Below are 18,191 nucleotides of genomic sequence, written 5' to 3'. Positions count from 1 at the left end.
GGAAAAAGAGAGGAGAAAAAAATATAACCAAACTTCCGCCAATGGATACATACATACATACATATATATAAATATATATTCACACATACATACACACATATATACATACATATTCGTAATACTCGACTCGACTTGACTCGACTCGGTGGCCTGTATAGAACGATAATAATCGTGGATCCAAAATGTCGACGGGCTCGTTCGAGTCTAAACAGTATGAGCATAATATTCGTAGAAGTGAGAGAAGAAGCGCGTGTAAGAGAGAGAAAGAGTGAGAGAGAGAGAGAGAGAGAGAAAGATAAAAGATAAAGACAAAAAAGAAAGACAAGAAAAAGGAAAAGAAAAAGAAATGCGTTGACTCCAGGCCGGTTGACTATGTTTCTTCCACGAAATGCTTTAAAATCGTCTCTTTTCACGCCCGGCCAAACTCATCCTTGAAGTATGCCCGAAAGCGACAGAACTGGCACGATTTTGCATCGCGTGTCAAAAGATAATCTTTCCTGGTCGTAATAACAACGGGACCACTTATCGATTCAAACTCGAATGTGTGTGCACAAATAACTTTCCTTTCCTTTTCTTTTCTTTACCATCTCTCTCTCTCTCTCTCTCTCTCTCTCTCTCTTGCTCTCTCTCTCTCTCTCTCTCTCTCTTGCTCTCTCTCTCTCTCTCTCTCTTGCTCTCTCTCATTCACTCTTTTCCAATCTTCTTCTATTGCTTACTCTTCTGTTTCTTATTTCTTTATCTACTTATCTATTTTTTTTCTTTTTTACCGACGCTTTTTATTGTGTGCGCGTATACACCATATATATATATGGTTATATATATATATATATACATATGTATATATACACATAGGCATATATATAATCTATTCGATATTGTTGCGCGCGAACGTTCTACACATATATATACATAACAAACATGTATATCTATATATACACATATATATAATCTATTCGATATTGTTGCGCGCGAACGCACTACACAGATAGGTGCGCTCGCGCCCGCGCGATGTAATATATTCGACCGATACGAATATTCTACAATAGGGGAGAAAAAAATGAGGAAAAAAAAAAAAAAAAGAAACAAAATAAATAAAAATAATAAAAAAAAGCAAAAATAAAGAAAAAGAGAGAGAGAGAGAGAGAGGAGAGAAAAGAAGAAAAAATAGAACAGTTTCTCGTCAAATCATCGTTAAGACAATACGCGTAGAGGTGGCTGTGTTAAATCGGGTTAAGGCACATCTATAAATATCTCTCAGTGACTTTAGAGCAAGAGAGAACGAAAGAAGGGGGAACGAGTAAGAAAGAAAGAAAGAGAGAGAGAGAGAGAGAGAGAAAGAAAGAGAGAAAGAGAAAAAGATAGAAGCAGTAAGAGAGAAGAAGCGAGTGTAAGAGAAACGATAGACGTGGAGAAAGATGAAAAGACAGAGAGAGAGAGAGAGAGAGAGAGAGAATGACAGAGAGATAAGGATGGATTCGCGAAGCCAAAAGAGAGAAAGATAGAGAGCGAAAGGGAGAACACGAGAACGATGGGGATAAATACGAAAGTGAGGAGGATGAAACGATGTGGAAAGAACGTGGTAGGGAGAGAATGAGAGAAAGAGAAGTAACCAGTCCGTCTAATAGTATCGCACATTGAAGATACACACAATGGCATTCGTTGCCAGATGTCTAACTACACACCATCGACTCCCCTCCACTATTCCTTTTGCCCCTTCCACGAACACATCGCAACGCTGTCACTTCTGCATTACGGTCGAAAGAGTAGTACGACGAGGCGAGTATATCTCGCGTCTCGCGTTGGATGGATTAAAATAAGCGAATACGAACCGAGAGTAGGAGAGAGAAAGAGAGGGAGAGAGGGAGAAAGAGAGAAAGGGAAAGAGAAAAAGAGATAGAAAGAGAGAAAGAGAAATAGTAAAGAAAAATATAAAATGGAAGAAATATGAGGACGGTTTTTACGAGAGAGCGGGAAAAAGAAAAAGAGAATAAACATGGGGTGGGGGCGGAGGGGTGGAGGGGGGAATAGAAAAAAGATAAACACAAGTAAATTAATAGAAAATAATTCCCATCGCGAACGTAAGAGATACACAGCAAAACAAGAGCACATACACACATAAACACGAGAAGTATATACAGAGATATATAGATAAATAGATAGACAGATAGATAGATAGATAGAGAAAGAGAGAGAGAGAAAGAGAAAGAGAGAGAGACAGAGGGAGAAAGAGAAAGAGATAAATGGAGAGAGAGAGAGAGAATGAGAGAGAGAGCGCGCGAAAGAGAGATAGATAGAGAACGCGCGCACGCGTTCACAATTTACACAGCATTTCCCCAGTGAAGACTATCTTTTTCACTCACCTCTATCTTATCCATTTCTTAGCTTCGCGTACGTCACTCACTGTTCTCACAGTCATTTAGGATCCTTTAGAACAAACACACACTGTCGACACATAGCGCGATATATATATATATATGTATGTATATATGTATATATGTATATATGTATATATGTATATATAAATAAATATATATATATATATATATATATATATATATATATAGACAAGTCACGGGTGTGCGTGTATCGAGACGATATAGGTTTGACGCGCGCGGACCAGCGACTCACGGTGCGGCGCACGCCGCTGTCCCATCAAGACTACTTTGTATTTACTCTAATTATGTGACGTCACGGATACACTGCTTGCCCCACCACTGCACGACGGAGTCGCACGAAGACGACCGAGCATTGCCGAGCGTAACCGAGGGCGACGCGCATGGCGCGCTCTTCCACCAGTCACCTGTCGTCTCGCTTCCTTCTCGTTTCCTTATAACATGAACGGGGAGCTCTAGCTCGGTGAACGATCGAGCGTACTCCCAGTAGTGCTTCTCCTCTTCGACTGTACGTTTTCTTCTGGCATCTCTCCTAATTTTTTATATTTTTCGTCGTCGTTGTTATTATCGTTGTCATCGTCATCGATTAAATGAATACAAACTCACCTATTCTCTCATTTTCTCTCTTTCTCTTTCTTTGGTTAGACAGACGCGAATTGTGTCTTTTAGTTTAATTTAGTTTTCTATGTCTTCGAATATATTTACACCACGCATCGTTAAAACCTCGAAAAAAATTCATATTAAAAATGTTTGTTCACGTTAAAAAATGAGAAAGAAATTTTGACATCGTGCCTCGACGATTTATGAACGACAATCGTCATCTTTGGTGCTGTTCTTGTTGTGCGAAACAATTTACGTATTTTACTACCGTCCACGATAATTTTATTCTCTCGTGTCGCTCTATTACTCCAATGATATTTATTTATACACACATACACATACATATATATATATACATATATATATATATATACATATTACCTTCGTTGGATCCTTCAATATCTTTTTTTCGAAGGTAAAATAATGTTACTAAGTACTTACGTGCTCGTCGTCAGCTTCTTCGCCGTTGCTTTAGAATCGATCGATCGGTGCTTGCCTATGTAATTTTATTTAATGTGAAAGCGTTTTGTAGTGCGTATAATAACTGTCGTATTACGAATTATACGGTGGGATAAAAATTCTTGAATCAATATTAAGTTAATAGAAAACTAACCTAAAAAGTATTCTTGATGGTAATAAGCGCTTTCGTCGTTTTCAAAATAGTTATCGACGCGCCCTCTTTACGAGGAAATTGTTTTGTTATCTTATTGGACAAAATAAACAAGTGGTTTACTTACGTACATATAATTATGTGAGTCACAACGATAACGTTTTGAATAATGTAACTACGTGAATCATCGTTTTAAATGAAACCTTTCACGAAGGGAGATATCTTTTTCTGAGACGAAATTTTACGATTTGAAATTAGAAATATAGTTAAGTTATTATTAATATTAAATTATCGATCAAACGTTTTCACGACGACTTTTAATATCGTTGATATATATATATATATATATATATATATATATATCAATATATATATATATATATACATATATATGTTTGACGTTTATGACCGGTTTATACTTTCACATTGGAAAAAGGAGATACAAAGCGTGATTATCCAGCGAAATATATTATCAGCCGGAAATTAAACTGACATCGTGGACTTGTAGATGGTTTATTGTTACTCGTTTTGGCATTAGATCGTAAGTGAAAGATAGGTTAATAGTGTGTCGGAAGTACAATATCTATTCGCTTACCAAACTACATGTTGTTGTGCAAGCACGAGAAAGCGGTGGTGATAGGGTTCGCTTTTATGTGCGCCATTTTTTTCTTTTCTTTTTTGTCATATGCGTTTTCTCGATTCGTTTTAATAATCGTCCTAATATGTTAAATTTTTCTCCCTACCTTTCAATATCTCCCCGCCCCTACCTCTTCATCTCTTTATATTTTTTTTGCAACTTCCACGTTTACCGCAATCGAAATCAAATCGCGCGCGTAAAAACGAACGAAACATTGTACAATTGTACGCATAATAAACGAATTTATAATATCATAATTTTTCTTTACCTTTTTTCTTTTCCTTTATTTCTTTCTTTCTTTCTTCCTCCTTCTCACTCTCACTCTCCCTCACTCTCACTCCCTCCCTCTCTCTCTCTCTCTTTCCTTATTTTTGTTTTATTACGTTTCAATTAATTTTTTTTTATTATTTTATTTCCTTTTTTGGTTTACTCGTAAAAAAAGAGGTAGTATCTGCTTAATTTTCTTCAATTATTTATTACTCAAAGCACTACTTCTGTATCAATTTCCACGATGTCTCAGCTTATGTTCTTTTTTTTGGTTTTTTTTTCTCTTTAATTATTATTAATATTATTATTATAATTATTAATTATTATTATTATAATAATTATTATTATTATTATTTCCGGACGCAGTGGGTTAGGTTAATTGTATGCGTAGAAATCATGTTACCTAAAAGATACCTCGTATCATTCCAGGTAGAAGAATCCTATTGCGATAAAGGGTAGAGCTGTTCTGTGAAGATAGTGGAGAAGATAGAGATAGAGTAAATGTCGTGTTTCTTTTTCTTTTTTTGTTCTTTTTCTTTTTGTTCTTTTTTTTTTTGTTTTCTTTCTCATTGAATGGAATCGCGTGCAAGTGTGTGCATATGTGTATGTCTGTCATATGTTGTGTGTGTGCGTTTGCGTGTGTACGTGGTAGTGTATGTGGTACAGTGTCTGTATTTTGATGTGTGTGTTTGTATGTATGTATCTCCGTTTGTTGCTGCTGTCTCTCTGCGTGTGTGTAGAACAGGTAAGTGTGAAGAAAATATACATGGATGCCGCTTTCCGACCTTCATAGGCCTGATTTACCAGAGACACCGATTAGGCTAAGGCTAGCGGATTTAAATTGAAGGCTGAGACGAGAAAGTTAACCGTAGTAATTAATTAATTCGTTGTTGCATTCGCATAATTCACAAAATACGCTTTCGAACGAATACAATATCCATTTTCTCGCGATAATAACGAGTTAATCACGTAGATTGTTGTTATTGTTGCTGTTGTTGTTTGTTGTTGTTGTTGCTCTTGCTGTTGCTGTTGTTACTGTTTCAAATGATTCCGCAGATGGATTTGAAAAATTGAAAAGTTTCCGCAAGATAAAACCAATGTGCGGAACGTGTTAAATTGTAAACGCATTTTGTGCGTAAATATAATCAATTAAGTGTATCTTTGGAAATATCTCGGATAAAAGCTTAAGCGGATTAGACAAAGATTCGTAGAATCCAACCGTGGATAGAACCGAGACAGATACTACATGATAATTACGAGAAACTCATTTTTTCCTTATTATTAATTCTTTTTCTTTTTTTTTTTCTTTTTTCTTACTTTATATATCACCATATTACAAAGTATTTAATAGAACGTGCATAAAGTATACATACATATGTAAATCCATCGTGGAAACGAAATTGTGTGCAAGAGCGAAGAAAAAAAGAAAAAAAAAAAAAAAAGAAAAAGAAGACAGGAAAATGAAAAACAAAAAAAGAAGGATGAATAAATCGCATTGTTTTTCTAGATTGTAATTGACACGATCTTTGATGCGACAACAATTAAAGTCTCTCGTAATTATCAAATCCCCTTTTCTCGAACGTGCTCGCGAATTCCATGAAAAAAATCTTGACACCGTGTTAGTGCTTAATTCATTAGTTTTTTTCTCCATATATATATATATATATAGGAATGTCACGACATACATTATCGTCGATACGAATGGAATTTACGTTGCATTTCGTTTGCTAACACAATGAGCGATTTCTTTGTCTAGATAAAGTTCTTCGATACCACGACCAGAGCGGAAGTGGAATTGGGTAAAGTATCACAGCTGGCCCCCCCCTCACGGAGACATCGAAAATCAAAAATAAAGGAGGGATTTTTAAGGGGGACCTTGAAGGAATCTCTCAGACAGTCCCCTCGGCTCCCTCCGTTCCCTCCTGATTACTCATCAATTTTCTTTCATTTTTTTTTCTTTCTTTTCTCTTTTTTTTTTTTCCTTTACAATTCCGTCCACCATAATCGATAAATGACTATATTGTATTGTATTTTGTAGACAAAATTATACAAGTTGCAGCTATCTATGGTCATAAGGAACTCGAAGGATAGAGCCGAGGCGTCCAGGACTCCATTTGCGCGGTATTTATGTATATGTATATATATATATATATGTATGTATATATATATATATATATATATATTTATAATATGCTCTATCAATAATAATATTAATTCTATGGTCGCCGCAAATTAATATTATTATCATTAGTTGTCGCTCGCTATTTTTTTCGCTGCGAGGGTGCACCGAGCTAATCTCGATACTCGAGAATTATTTAATCGAGTATTAAATGTCATTGTCGTTTTGACAGAAGAATAAATAATATGAGATACGTTCTCGAGCTCGTCTTTAGTACGTTACATATGTATGTGTGCGAAAATTCTTCCTATGCTACAAAAGAGTCGTATCAGCCGATATAAAATTATACATATATATGTATACATACATATACGTACATACATACATACATATATATATATATAATTTTATATAATATCTTTCTCTTCGGTCGATTGGGGAACTCAAATCGCTCGCGCTCGCGCCAATGCCGTGCAAAAGCGATTGTTCTATAATTAGTTACCTATTTACTTAATTTTATTTTTTTCCATTTTTTTTATCTTTCTTTCTTTCTTTTTTTTTCCTTTTTTTTTTTGGCTTTATTTATAATCTCTAATATCGGTTGCACCGACACAGCGAGTCGAATCTATTTCGTAATGTTAAAGGGAAGCGTATCGTGATCGCGCGAGGTTTTTTTTTTTTTTTTTTTTTTTTTTTTACTAACATTTATCTCTATTTTATATGAAAAAAATAAAATAAGAAAGAAAAGTAATAAAATGTAAAATAAAAAAATTATAATCACAGATCAGTACCCGTGCGAGTTTTCGAAGATTACCACATATGTGATTTTTTCTTTTCTGCATAAATTATTAAATAAAATTATGTAACATATACATATATATATATAATATATATATAATATGTATATATATATACATATTACATTAATATTTATATACACGTTCTGATTTTAATTCGTATTCCTCGTTCAACGATGCGATATTACGATACGGTAAATTTTTCTATGTCATTGTGTATTACTTCATTGATGTTATCATATAAAGATGTTAAAAAAACTAAGAACAAGTTTTACAATCGTCGATATTCTTTTACACAGGTTTTTATTTTATCTTCTAAGACTTTCCTTGTAAGAATTTGATATGAAAAATCGTCGTATATGACGTACATATATATACGCAAATACGTACGCATTTTGAAACCTCGCGCGAGCTCGGTGCGGAAACGCGGAAATTTCATAAAATATCTCTTTATTTTTTTCTTTACCTCGTCGTACGGATTACTCGAAGAGGACGAACATACGTTATTGGTATGTTAAAAATGACTTAATAACGTGCTCGTTTCTATCTAGTTCAAAAGAAATAAACATTATTACAATCAATAATACCGAAAATATATTGAATAGTTTTCAGTTCCGATCTAATAAAAAGTTTACAAAGGAAGAAAATAAGAAAAAAGATATTTCTCTTAAATTAATAAACGAACACATTATTTTTAGTCCGCGTTTTCCCCCGCATGCTATTGTTCGCGTTTTAGCCCGCGTAACCACAGAACGGAATTAATCTTCGAGTAAATAAGAACGACAAAAGGCATGGACTGTTATTTTTTCTTTTTTTCTTTTTCCTCTGTCTTTTTTTTTTTTTTTTTGGTTTGTTTTGTTATTTCCTTTTCGATCGTAAACAACAGATCTAATCGTCGTTATTCGCGATATCCGTTCCGCCATCACCTTCGTTGCTATCGTTAACGTTTGACGATTCTTCGATCTCCTCGGTCACTACGACGTCTTTTTGTTTTTTATTTTCGTCTTCCTTCTCCTCGATCACCTCTATCCTTTCCTCTTGTTCTTCGATAGGCTCAAGAATTTCCTCGTCCCGAGTAGCATAACTCTCTTCTTCCGGTTCCTCTACAACGACTTCAGCTTCCTCGTTAGAGTCCGAACCACCTTCTCGTATCGTTTCTTCACCCTCGGCTTCTTGTATCTCGGTTGATGCAATACTGTTATCCTCATCGCCACGAAGGGCCGCTATAACCCTCTGTTCAACGGTCAGTTGTCTAACCGCATTTTCCAAATTCTCCCTGAGTATATTGCTAGCTTCGTTTTCCGTCTCCTGCCACGACAATGGCGTGAATATCATACGAACTGTTTGAAATAGCTTCCTAAAACCTAATTTCTTGTACAAGCTCTGGCTGGCCTCGTTTTCCGGACGTATAACTACGAACGGATTGTAACCTCTTTCGGCTACGCGCTTCGTCAGGTACCTACAAAAGGTTTTTTCGAGAAAAGAAAGAAAAAAAAAGAAAAGAAAAAGAAAAATTGTATTCTCCGTATTATCAATAAAGACACTTTTTGTTGTTGTTGTTGTTGTTGTTTCTATTAATAATTGACACGTCAAATAGAATAAATTGTGAATTGATTATATCGTTAGATCAATTTATTTTTCAATTAAATAATCCTCTTACCTTGCTAATTTAGTCCCGTAACCTTTTCTACGATACTCGGGCTTGGTTTGCATCGAGAACATAGCACCGTAATATGACTGCACCATCCATGCGGCTAAACTCTCCTTACAAAATACACCGCCGGCAGGTAAGGTCCTGATCAATCGTAGAAAGACCTCATGACTTTCTATGTCGTTAGCGGGATATAGCTCATAAATTCCTTCAGCATGTTCGGCCTTCAATGGTAATACTTGAACGTCCGGATCGCTATCCTCTTCACTTTGCTCGTTTTGATCCATAAGTTGTGGATCTTCGCAAGCCCAAACATCGACAATCACCATATCGACGTTACCGGTATCCTTATAGAATTCTACCAGCTTATTAGCGATGTTTATGTGAACGAAATTAATGTAAAGAGGTCTTGACCAATCGATCAGTACATCCTCATCACGCAATAGATGAAGTTGTTCCAGTTCATCGTTAGGACAGAAAACCCCTACGCTTTCGTATAGCAAACCATGAGGCTGAAAAATAATATATGTAAACGTTAATAAAATTATTCCTTCTTAGTAATGATAAAGAACCTTGATAGTGAGTTAGCACACTTTTTTTTGACTCCGTAGTGTCTGCTTAGAAAGAAAAAGAGACAGAGAGAAAGAAAAAGAGAGAGTTGGATACTTGAAGGAGTAATTACTGAGCGAGCAAATATAATTCAAGATAAAATTAACGGTTGTCAACGGTGGTCGGATAGAAGATCGAGGTGAAAGTAGAAGAGAGAGAAAGAGAGAGAGAGAGAGAGAGAGAGAGAGAGAGAGAGAGAGAGAGAGAGAGAGAGAGAGGAAAGACAAATTCGAGGACGAAGTAAAAATTTGGCGAAGGGCCAATTGTGAATATGGGCCAATCCTTATGTACCCTAACTCCCACTCAACCTCTTCTCCCTCTCTCTCTCTTTTTCTCTTTATTTCTCTCCGATTGTCTATTTCTCTTTTGAAATACGTCATTTCCAGACACAATCCAAAGCGAACTAGTAAAATGGCATTAAATGTCCGTTTTCATTGTGTTTGTCTTATTGCATCGTTGTTATAAGTATGTATATTCAATCAAGGATGTCAATGTTTTATAATTTACAACTTAAACTGCATCGTCCTTGCTTAAATCGTTTTCTACTTCAAGACATAAGGCTGTAAGAGGGTATGCCAAAAAGGAAGCAAAATTTATAACACGCTAGCCACGTCTCCTTTCTTTTTTTTTACTTTTTACTTTTTACTTTTTACTTTTTACTTTTTACTTTTTTTTGGAAGAAAAAGAAATGTACGAAACTTGAACGACATTTCATTTTATTGGCTCATGTTTGGATCATTTATGTACGTATTTCTTATCTTTTTTCTTTCTTTTTTTTTTCGTATTCTCGTACATTTTTTCATAAGCGGTGCAAAAGGAATTTGATAATAATTGTTATATGAACGTTTTGTATGTGTGTATGTGTATGCGCGCGTACATATATGTAAATATATAAAAGAAAGAAAATTTTGTTCAAACTTACAGAAAGTGTCATTCCAGGGAAGTGCAGGCATATTTGTACGTTCGGCCATTCGTTTGGCACATAAAAATAGAATTCCCATACTTTGTCCTTCATGTAGGTCAACAATGTCTGATGGAACTGTAAAACGAAAGACGATTGTTAAGAATAGAAGAGAAAAGGAAAAAGGAAAAAAAAAGAACTCATTGAATCATATAAAAGAATGTCATTTTATTTTGAACAAATATTGGTATAATATTTATCTTTTTTTTATTTATTTTTATTTTCATGTTCTTTTTTTTCAAATTAAATCAAATTGATCCTAATATAATTAATCTGAGTAAAATCCAAGAATAATAATAATCAAAATAAAAGATTGAAAATAGATATTTAACGAAGAAGCAAATAAAACGGATCTGTCCGAAGGCGATGACTCCGAGACACGTTAAATCTTAAAATAACCAGCAAGTGGTATTTAATGTGTCCAATATTGTACATGTGTACCAACAATATATGAATTATTTTATGAAATAATCTTCTTCATTTTACTTTGGTCCTTGACACCAATCGATGAGAAAAAAATAATAATATATTATATAAATAAAAAACAACCTAAAAACGTTATTGCGATCATCAACTTATAAATGCATAAAAATGAATATGTAAAAATTAACAAAACCAGTTTTAATATCTACACAAAAAAAAAAAGAAAATATTCTATATATGATATTTTGTTATATATAATACGAAATATAATTATTCAATTATTTTCTATTAAATATCTAATACACATAATTTCTAAATATTTCTTGTTTATTTTAAATTGAATTAATTGATATAACTCGATAACTTTATGCGTATTTCATTATGTAGAAACACGATCATTAAAAATCTATGCAAAAAAAAGAAAAAAAAAAAAGAAAGAAAAAAAATTTCTATTTATTTAACATAGAAACACACGTATACGCACACGCACACGCACACGCACACGCACATGCACTCGCACACGCACATACACTGACACATTGATATAGTTAATGCCCTAATATAAGAGGCTATTAAATACGATGGCCAGCAATATTATCAAATTTATTACCAATCATGCTTCATTATATGCGAGTAAAATTCGACGAGCCTAACATTCATATAGAATTTCGTTTTCATATATAATAACGAATGAGAAATAAGATTTTATTATCGCGGATCTTTTTTTTCTTCTTTTTTTTCTTTCGTTTTTTTTTTAACTATTTTTCAAGAATCGATATACACTATCAAATGAATTAAATCGTCATGATAGATTCAACAGTTAATCGCCAAACTCAATCATGTTTTCGTCTCGATTGTATTACGTCCGTATAATTTTTATCCTGGAAATAAATCGGGAGTTCGTATTCTCGTGACATGCTAGAGGAATATTCAAGGGTCAAGGTCGTACGGAAGCAGGCAAGCATTCGCTTTTACGTTCTCGCAACGAATCGATGGACTTTAGAACGGACCAAACCCATCATTGAAAGTCTAGAACTTTAGAGAGAAAAATTTCCAAATTTATCTAATTTAACGACCGAAAACTTTTTCGTTTTATTTTATAAACTCTCCAAAATCGAATTTTAAATATATGTTAATTATTTATTCTCCAAGATATTAGTTCTAACGATGATATTAGAACTCTTTCTTTTTCTTTTTCTTTTTTTTTTTTTAATCTTCTTTTTCTTCTTTTTTTTTCAAAAAATTACGCAAATACGCAAGTGGCTAACGATCTATTATATATATATAATATAGAAAAAAAAATATATATATGTTATATTTAGAAATATTTATATATATATATTTAGGCATATATATATTTTTTTTTTTTTCTTTACATGATTTCGAAAGAACAGGTTTGGAAAACAAGAGAACGCTTAAATGATTTTTTTCTCTTTAATCAATTTACTGTCAATGGAGAATTAGATGTTTATGATTAAGAGTCAACAAAATGATGACGCAAACGCATAACAAGAGAAATAAAGAGTGAGAGAAAGAGAGACAGAGAGAGAGAGAGAGAGAGAGAGAGAGAGAGAGAGAGAGAGAGAGAGAGAATCTTTTAATGCAACCAATTAAAATTTAAATGTCCATTTAAAAAAGCAAAAAAGCCATTCCTAATAAATTTTTTCGAAGTCATTCTTTATAATATCGAATTTGTTAAATCGCAATAAAATAAGCAAAGGTCGGATTCGTAAAGATATATAAATTGTGGATATGACAGATTATTATCTTCATCGTACATAATAAAGAAAAAAATTAAAAAAAAGAAAAAACAAACGAACGAACAAAAAAAAAGGAAAAGAGAAAGAAAATGAAGAAGATAAATTTACATTCCCACGGATATTACACGAGCCTATCTAATCGCGCTTGTTGTGGCAATTATTTAAAGTTTCCATGAAAAAATTTAGATGGATTTCGGGTGAAACTGTAAATCGCTTACGTCAATGAGTTACGCTTGGTCTAGAATTAAAAGGAATGAATCGATCGACGAACCGTATACGTATGAATAGTGAAAGAATCCGGAAACGGTGAACTTTAATGGATACTCATGAAGATTCTTCCCTCTGACGCTTTGTTGTTGGAGTGTTGCGTTCGAAGCAGCTTTAAATCGTTTTGCCGTGCTAGCAACGCGAATATTTAAAATGACAGAGGAAGAGTTTCGTATATGTACATGTCTACTATGTATGTATCGTATGTACCGTATGTACATATGAATATATGTATGTACAAATATGTCTGTCCGAAGAAAACGTGCGAGAACAAGAGGAAGGAAACGAATCCCTGATATAAGTGGGAGAGATCCGAATCTCTCGAAAGGAGTGTGTTGCGCAGGTGAATATTAAGCCGAACTGGCTAAAGTCGAGGTCGCCAGATCGGCACTGCGGCGATTCGCGAATAGAGGAGAGCCGCGTGCGAGAACGTGACCCTGACCTTGGACTCTCTCTCTCTTTTTCTCTTTCTCTTTCTCTTTCTCTTTTTCTCTCTCTCTCTCTCTCTCTCTCTCTCTCTCTCTCTCTCTCTCTCTTTCACGACTCCTTGGTACCGTAAGTCTACCTCTATGTTACGCTAAGAACGCGTTGTGTCGTGTCGTGTCGCGTCAGTCTTTCTAACATGATGAGAACGTTGATAGACGTATACGTAGCTTTTCATGGACACGAACAAGTAGTTACAGACATGTACATATATATATATATATATATATATATATGTATATATATATATATATATATATATGTTTGTATGAAGGTAGGTATATATGTATGTATGTATGTATGTACGTATGTATTTATGTATGTATGTATGTATGTATATGTATGTACGTATGTACATATGTAGACATGTTAAATGTAGATTTAGATTACTGTGGTGTGCGTATCACGCATGACCTTGAACCTGACCTAACCTAACGGTTGACATTTCGAGTAGATTACAACGATGCAGTTAATTCGTTATACTTTTAGGGAGGGGTAAACACATGTCGATGTTACGCCTTTCCGTCAAAAAATAAAAAAATAAAAAAATAAAAAAAAAAAAAAAGAAAGAAAAAAGAAAAAAAAGACACATCAACCAAATAAGTGTCGATAAAAAAATCGCGATCCTCGTAAAATGGAACATTTCTCGAAATCTTTTCGTTTTTCTTTTTTTTTCTGATTTTTTTATTTTTTTTCTTTCTTTCCATCGCTTTCGTGTCCTCATGCAATCCATTTTCCTGAACGCTAACAGCGAGGAAGCAATACTTTAAAGTACACCCTCTCTGGGTATATATCCTTTTGGAAGTAATTACGTTCGACATTCTTTTCATCGACGATGAGATCGATCATGACGTATCCTTATCCACCATCTGAAGTAGAGAGATATATATGTATATCGTAACGTATACGCACACGCACACACCTTCAACGAGAGGGGCAAGTGTTTTCCGAGGAAGTCGAGAAGCTCCGGCTGCTCTTCCTCCGTAAGCAGACGAAAATTACGGCCTCGTTTCACTGCTTTCGGGAACTCCATACTGAAATGAAGAATAACGGGATAATTGAGCTTTCATATTATATATCATTCCGTCTTAATGTAATTTTATAATATCATTAAAATTCAAAATGAACTTTGATTTTTGTACTCGCGAATTGAGTGAATTACATTTTTCGACAATAAGTATTTCAATTCATAACGTATCATGACTTTGATTGAAAAATAAAGATTAAGCTGTACATTTTCTTATTCAAATTTGAATTGATCTAATTCACGATGCATAGAATCCATTTGTACCGAGCAATTTTCTTATTACATTCTATCGAATAAAATCAGATCTTCTATTTATTCGGATCGGTATTTTTAAATCTTTTTAATAAGTATTATAAATGAATCTTGGGTATTCATACATGAAATATCGATATATAATACAAGTAATCAAGTTACATCGATTAACGCAAAAAGATATTTCAATGAAAATATTTGTATGTACAATAATAATTTATTGGTATTTAAAATATATACGGCCAGTATTTATAATAAACCCAGACGCGACCCAGACGCGACCTAGATATCCAGACGCAACCCTGACACTTAATTATTTATACTGACCACTTATTTTACAAAAAGAAAAAAAAAGAAAGAAAAAAAAGAATACTTATCATTGATTAAATAAAAATACTGGCTAAACGATTTTTATTTATAGAAAATATTCATTTATATATCACATTCGTTTTACGGTACTCTTGTGTATTTAGGATAAGAATAGGATGATAAAGATTTAAAGGAGTCGCAGGAACGAACGATTTGAAATTAACTTCGTGATAACAAATACACAGAAGAAAGAAAAAAAAGAAAGAAAAAAGAGAGAAATAAAGAAAAGAAACAGGCAAACGGCCTAACAAATTAAGCAGACTCTTACGTTTATAAGGGATAAAGAAAATATAAACATCTTTTTCGATCTACAACGTCGATGACAGCCCTTTTTGACTCTTATAAGACTAACGTGATAAACATTGATAGAATGACCTTTAACGTGATAAGAAACAAAATGTGTAATAAAGCACGAATGAAAATGCGATCGCACACATGCGATGTTCGTCGGTACGTACGCGCACACGTATCAAATTATTTACGTACCAAGACGCATGTAAGATGCATGTAAGTACGTATATATATTTATATATTAATCTTACTTCTTAAAATACTTTTCCTTTTTGCATACACATTATTTAAAGCTCTTTGAGTAGTACAGTTTGAATATGATCAGATACACGTGGGTTAACGTACGCATCGATAAAGAGTAGCATTCATTCATTCGAACCCGAAGAAATGTTTTTGTTTGCTACGATAAATCCTACAAATGATTTCATAATGACGTAAGTCTTAGGCAATCGTGAATGGTTCTATTACGATTGTGTTTGCATTTATAAAATCTAAATTGGTTTTACATAATTGTAATCAAAATTGTTATATTACATATGTATCTGGTCTGTGATAATACTTCTCTTTTTTTCTTATTTCTTTCTTTTCTCTAAATTTCAAAAATACAATATCATTTGTTTTTTAAACAAATAAAATAATCGAAATGTAATAATTTTTATTTTCTATTTAATGACAAATTTTCAATGAATTCTAAATGAAAAAAGTTTTTTCTCTTCAAACTTTGATCTTTTCATTTATTTCTTATCGTCGTCGTAATGATTATTAAAGTTAAATTGATTTCAAAGGAATATCGAAAGAGTTCGATTGTGTTATATGGGTCATTGTAGACTTTGTGAAACAGATTCAGCAGTTGCAGTTAATCTAAGGTTTCCAATTTAGCGACTATCCATGAGTCGTGCGAATATAATGCGGAAATAATACGCATTGTTTTACATTTGATACACTCCCTTATAATTTACATTTTACAATTTACACAAAAGCAAAAAAAAAAGAAAAAAAAGAAAGAAAGAAAAGAAAAAAGTTTATCAAATGATATTGATATTAGAGTGATCAAAAACTTTAACATATCCTCACTTATATATAAGAAAAATAAATTATGGCATAGTTCAATTCGTTTGTCTCGTTGTTACAATATTAACGGGTCATTTAAAAATTTATCGTAATCACTATCAACAGGTATTCCACACGATTTATATTAACGTAAATAATATGTGTGGAACATGAAATTTAATCTCATAACGTAATAATAATTAACTATAATAAATAATCAATCAATCGTAACATATGTAAATATAGTAATTCAAATTACATTTAAAATAATTGATAATCGTGATGGACTTAACGATCGAAGGTAATTAATTGTCATTAGATTTATATGCTTCTAATTATTATTGCCTTATTATTAATGAGACAAAAAAAAAAAGAAAAAAGAAAAAGAAGAGAAAAAAGAAGACACATTAAAGAGATATTATAAATTATAAGATTCCTCGATAAGACCTTTTTAGAAGTTTTTAGAAGAAGTTTTAATATATTACGACAGATAGCTTTAATACCATAATCCAAAGACATCCCCTCGATGTCACAACACGAAGCACTATGCTTTTCTATCGCATATCTTTATCCTTTTGAAAAGCCGCGAGCGCGCGCGTGTTTTATTTGACATCTTTGTAACACTTATGTATTAAAAATAATAATAATAATAATAATAATAATAATAATAATAATAATAATAATAATAATAATAATAATAATAATAATAATAATAATAATAATAATAATAATAATAATAATAATAATAATAATAATAATAATAATAATAATAATAATAATAAAGCAGAAGAAAAAAATAGGTAAAAAGGAGGTGAATCTTGTCTTCGTGTAGGTGAAACATTCAGATCGATATAGAAGAATATAAAATTATTACGTCGTGTTCAATTGACCCGGGAAATAGTCGAATAATTTTATCTCCTCATTCACTGAACGATACCTTTGAGTTATACGGCCAATGAAGTACTTCGTCTTCTTCTTTTTTTTTTCTTTCTTTTTTTTTTTATTAATTTTTTTTTCTTTTCTCCTATAAGAAAAGCAAATATGTGTGTGTTTGTGTGTGTGTGTATGTATGTACTATCGATTTACCTGAATGAGCGAGGACGGTCTACGGAGGTGCCACACTAAAGCAGGCGAAGCACCACGAAGCACCGACGGCACGCGAACGAGTAAGAGATTCGAAGATACGTGTAATGATCCTGAACGTTCGCGATTGATCGATCCCTTTTCAAGAAACGTTCCTACGAAAGGATAAGAAAAAAAAAAGAACTTGTATCACAAAGTGACTCTTCTGTTCTTTCAAAGACAAAAAGACAGACAGAGAGAGAGAGAGAGAGAGAGAGAAAGAGAAAGAGAGAAATATATGTATATATATGTATATATATATGTATATATATATATATATATATATATATGTACATATATATATAAAGAGAAAAAGAGAAAGAGAGAGAAAGAGAGAGAGAAAGAAAGAGAGCAGTACAGTGGTGACACGTCGAGGGCGAGACTGATCGCGGGCCTGTTGTCAAGGGGTTGTTTCAACGGAGGCACCCGCCCTCGCCGCCCCCTAAACCCGCACTGCCGCCCCTGGCTCACCGCCATCCTCCGAGCACTGTCCGTCGTACGGG

General features: G+C 33.3%; 2 protein-coding genes across 5 annotated transcripts in view; both read right to left on the bottom strand.

The window, feature by feature from the left end:
* Window positions 1–3,575, bottom strand: part of LOC118440641 (uncharacterized) — a 166,107-nt gene extending 162,532 nt beyond the window's left edge. Inside the window, exon 1 of one of the 3 annotated variants that reach the window (XM_035863968.2) lies at window positions 3,435–3,575. Coding sequence is in view for 2 of the 3 variants with exons in the window: in XM_035863969.2 (XP_035719862.1) it covers window positions 2,361–2,375 (15 nt within the window). In the remaining variant the exon portion in view is untranslated. Of the gene's footprint in view, window positions 1–2,360; window positions 2,525–3,434 lie in introns of those variants that run through there. The other 2 variants (XM_035863969.2, XM_035863967.2) reach the window with 2 other exon arrangements.
* Window positions 3,576–7,295: 3,720 nt separating this feature from the next.
* Window positions 7,296–18,141, bottom strand: LOC118440643 (uncharacterized). Of its 2 annotated transcripts, XM_035863971.2 has the most exons (6): window positions 18,047–18,141; window positions 17,653–17,804; window positions 14,500–14,611; window positions 10,606–10,722; window positions 9,084–9,586; window positions 7,296–8,882 (listed from the first exon to the last, which is right to left on the bottom strand). In XM_035863971.2, the coding sequence occupies exons 3-6, from the start codon at window positions 14,608–14,610 to the stop codon at window positions 8,312–8,314; spliced, it is 1,302 nt and encodes a 433-aa protein (XP_035719864.2). In that variant the 5' UTR covers window position 14,611; window positions 17,653–17,804; window positions 18,047–18,141; the 3' UTR covers window positions 7,296–8,311. The 2 variants fall into 2 exon arrangements, with proteins under 2 accessions (XP_035719864.2, XP_035719866.2); XM_035863973.2 differs by lacking the exons at window positions 17,653–17,804; window positions 18,047–18,141 and having other exon boundaries at window positions 14,490–14,611.
* Between the last annotated feature and the right edge of the window lie 50 nt (window positions 18,142–18,191).

The sequence above is a fragment of the Vespa mandarinia genome, chromosome 7 (genome assembly GCF_050613455.1).
Source record: "Vespa mandarinia isolate Hongniang chromosome 7, ASM5061345v1, whole genome shotgun sequence".
Lineage (NCBI taxonomy): Eukaryota > Metazoa > Arthropoda > Insecta > Hymenoptera > Vespidae > Vespa > Vespa mandarinia.
This window is presented reverse-complemented; position numbering and strand designations above follow the sequence as displayed.

Bases quoted from the DNA above. Each gene is read 5' to 3' on its own strand.
- LOC118440643 (XM_035863971.2), bottom strand. From the start codon at position 14,610: ATGGAGTTCCCGAAAGCAGTGAAACGAGGCCGTAATTTTCGTCTGCTT. The intron at 10,723-14,499 runs GTGTGTGCGTGT...TTCGTTTTACAG, and splicing joins ACTTGCCCCTCTCGTTGAAG to TTCCATCAGACATTGTTGAC. The intron at 9,587-10,605 runs GTAAGTTTGAAC...ATTATTTTTCAG, and splicing joins TCCCTGGAATGACACTTTCT to CCTCATGGTTTGCTATACGA.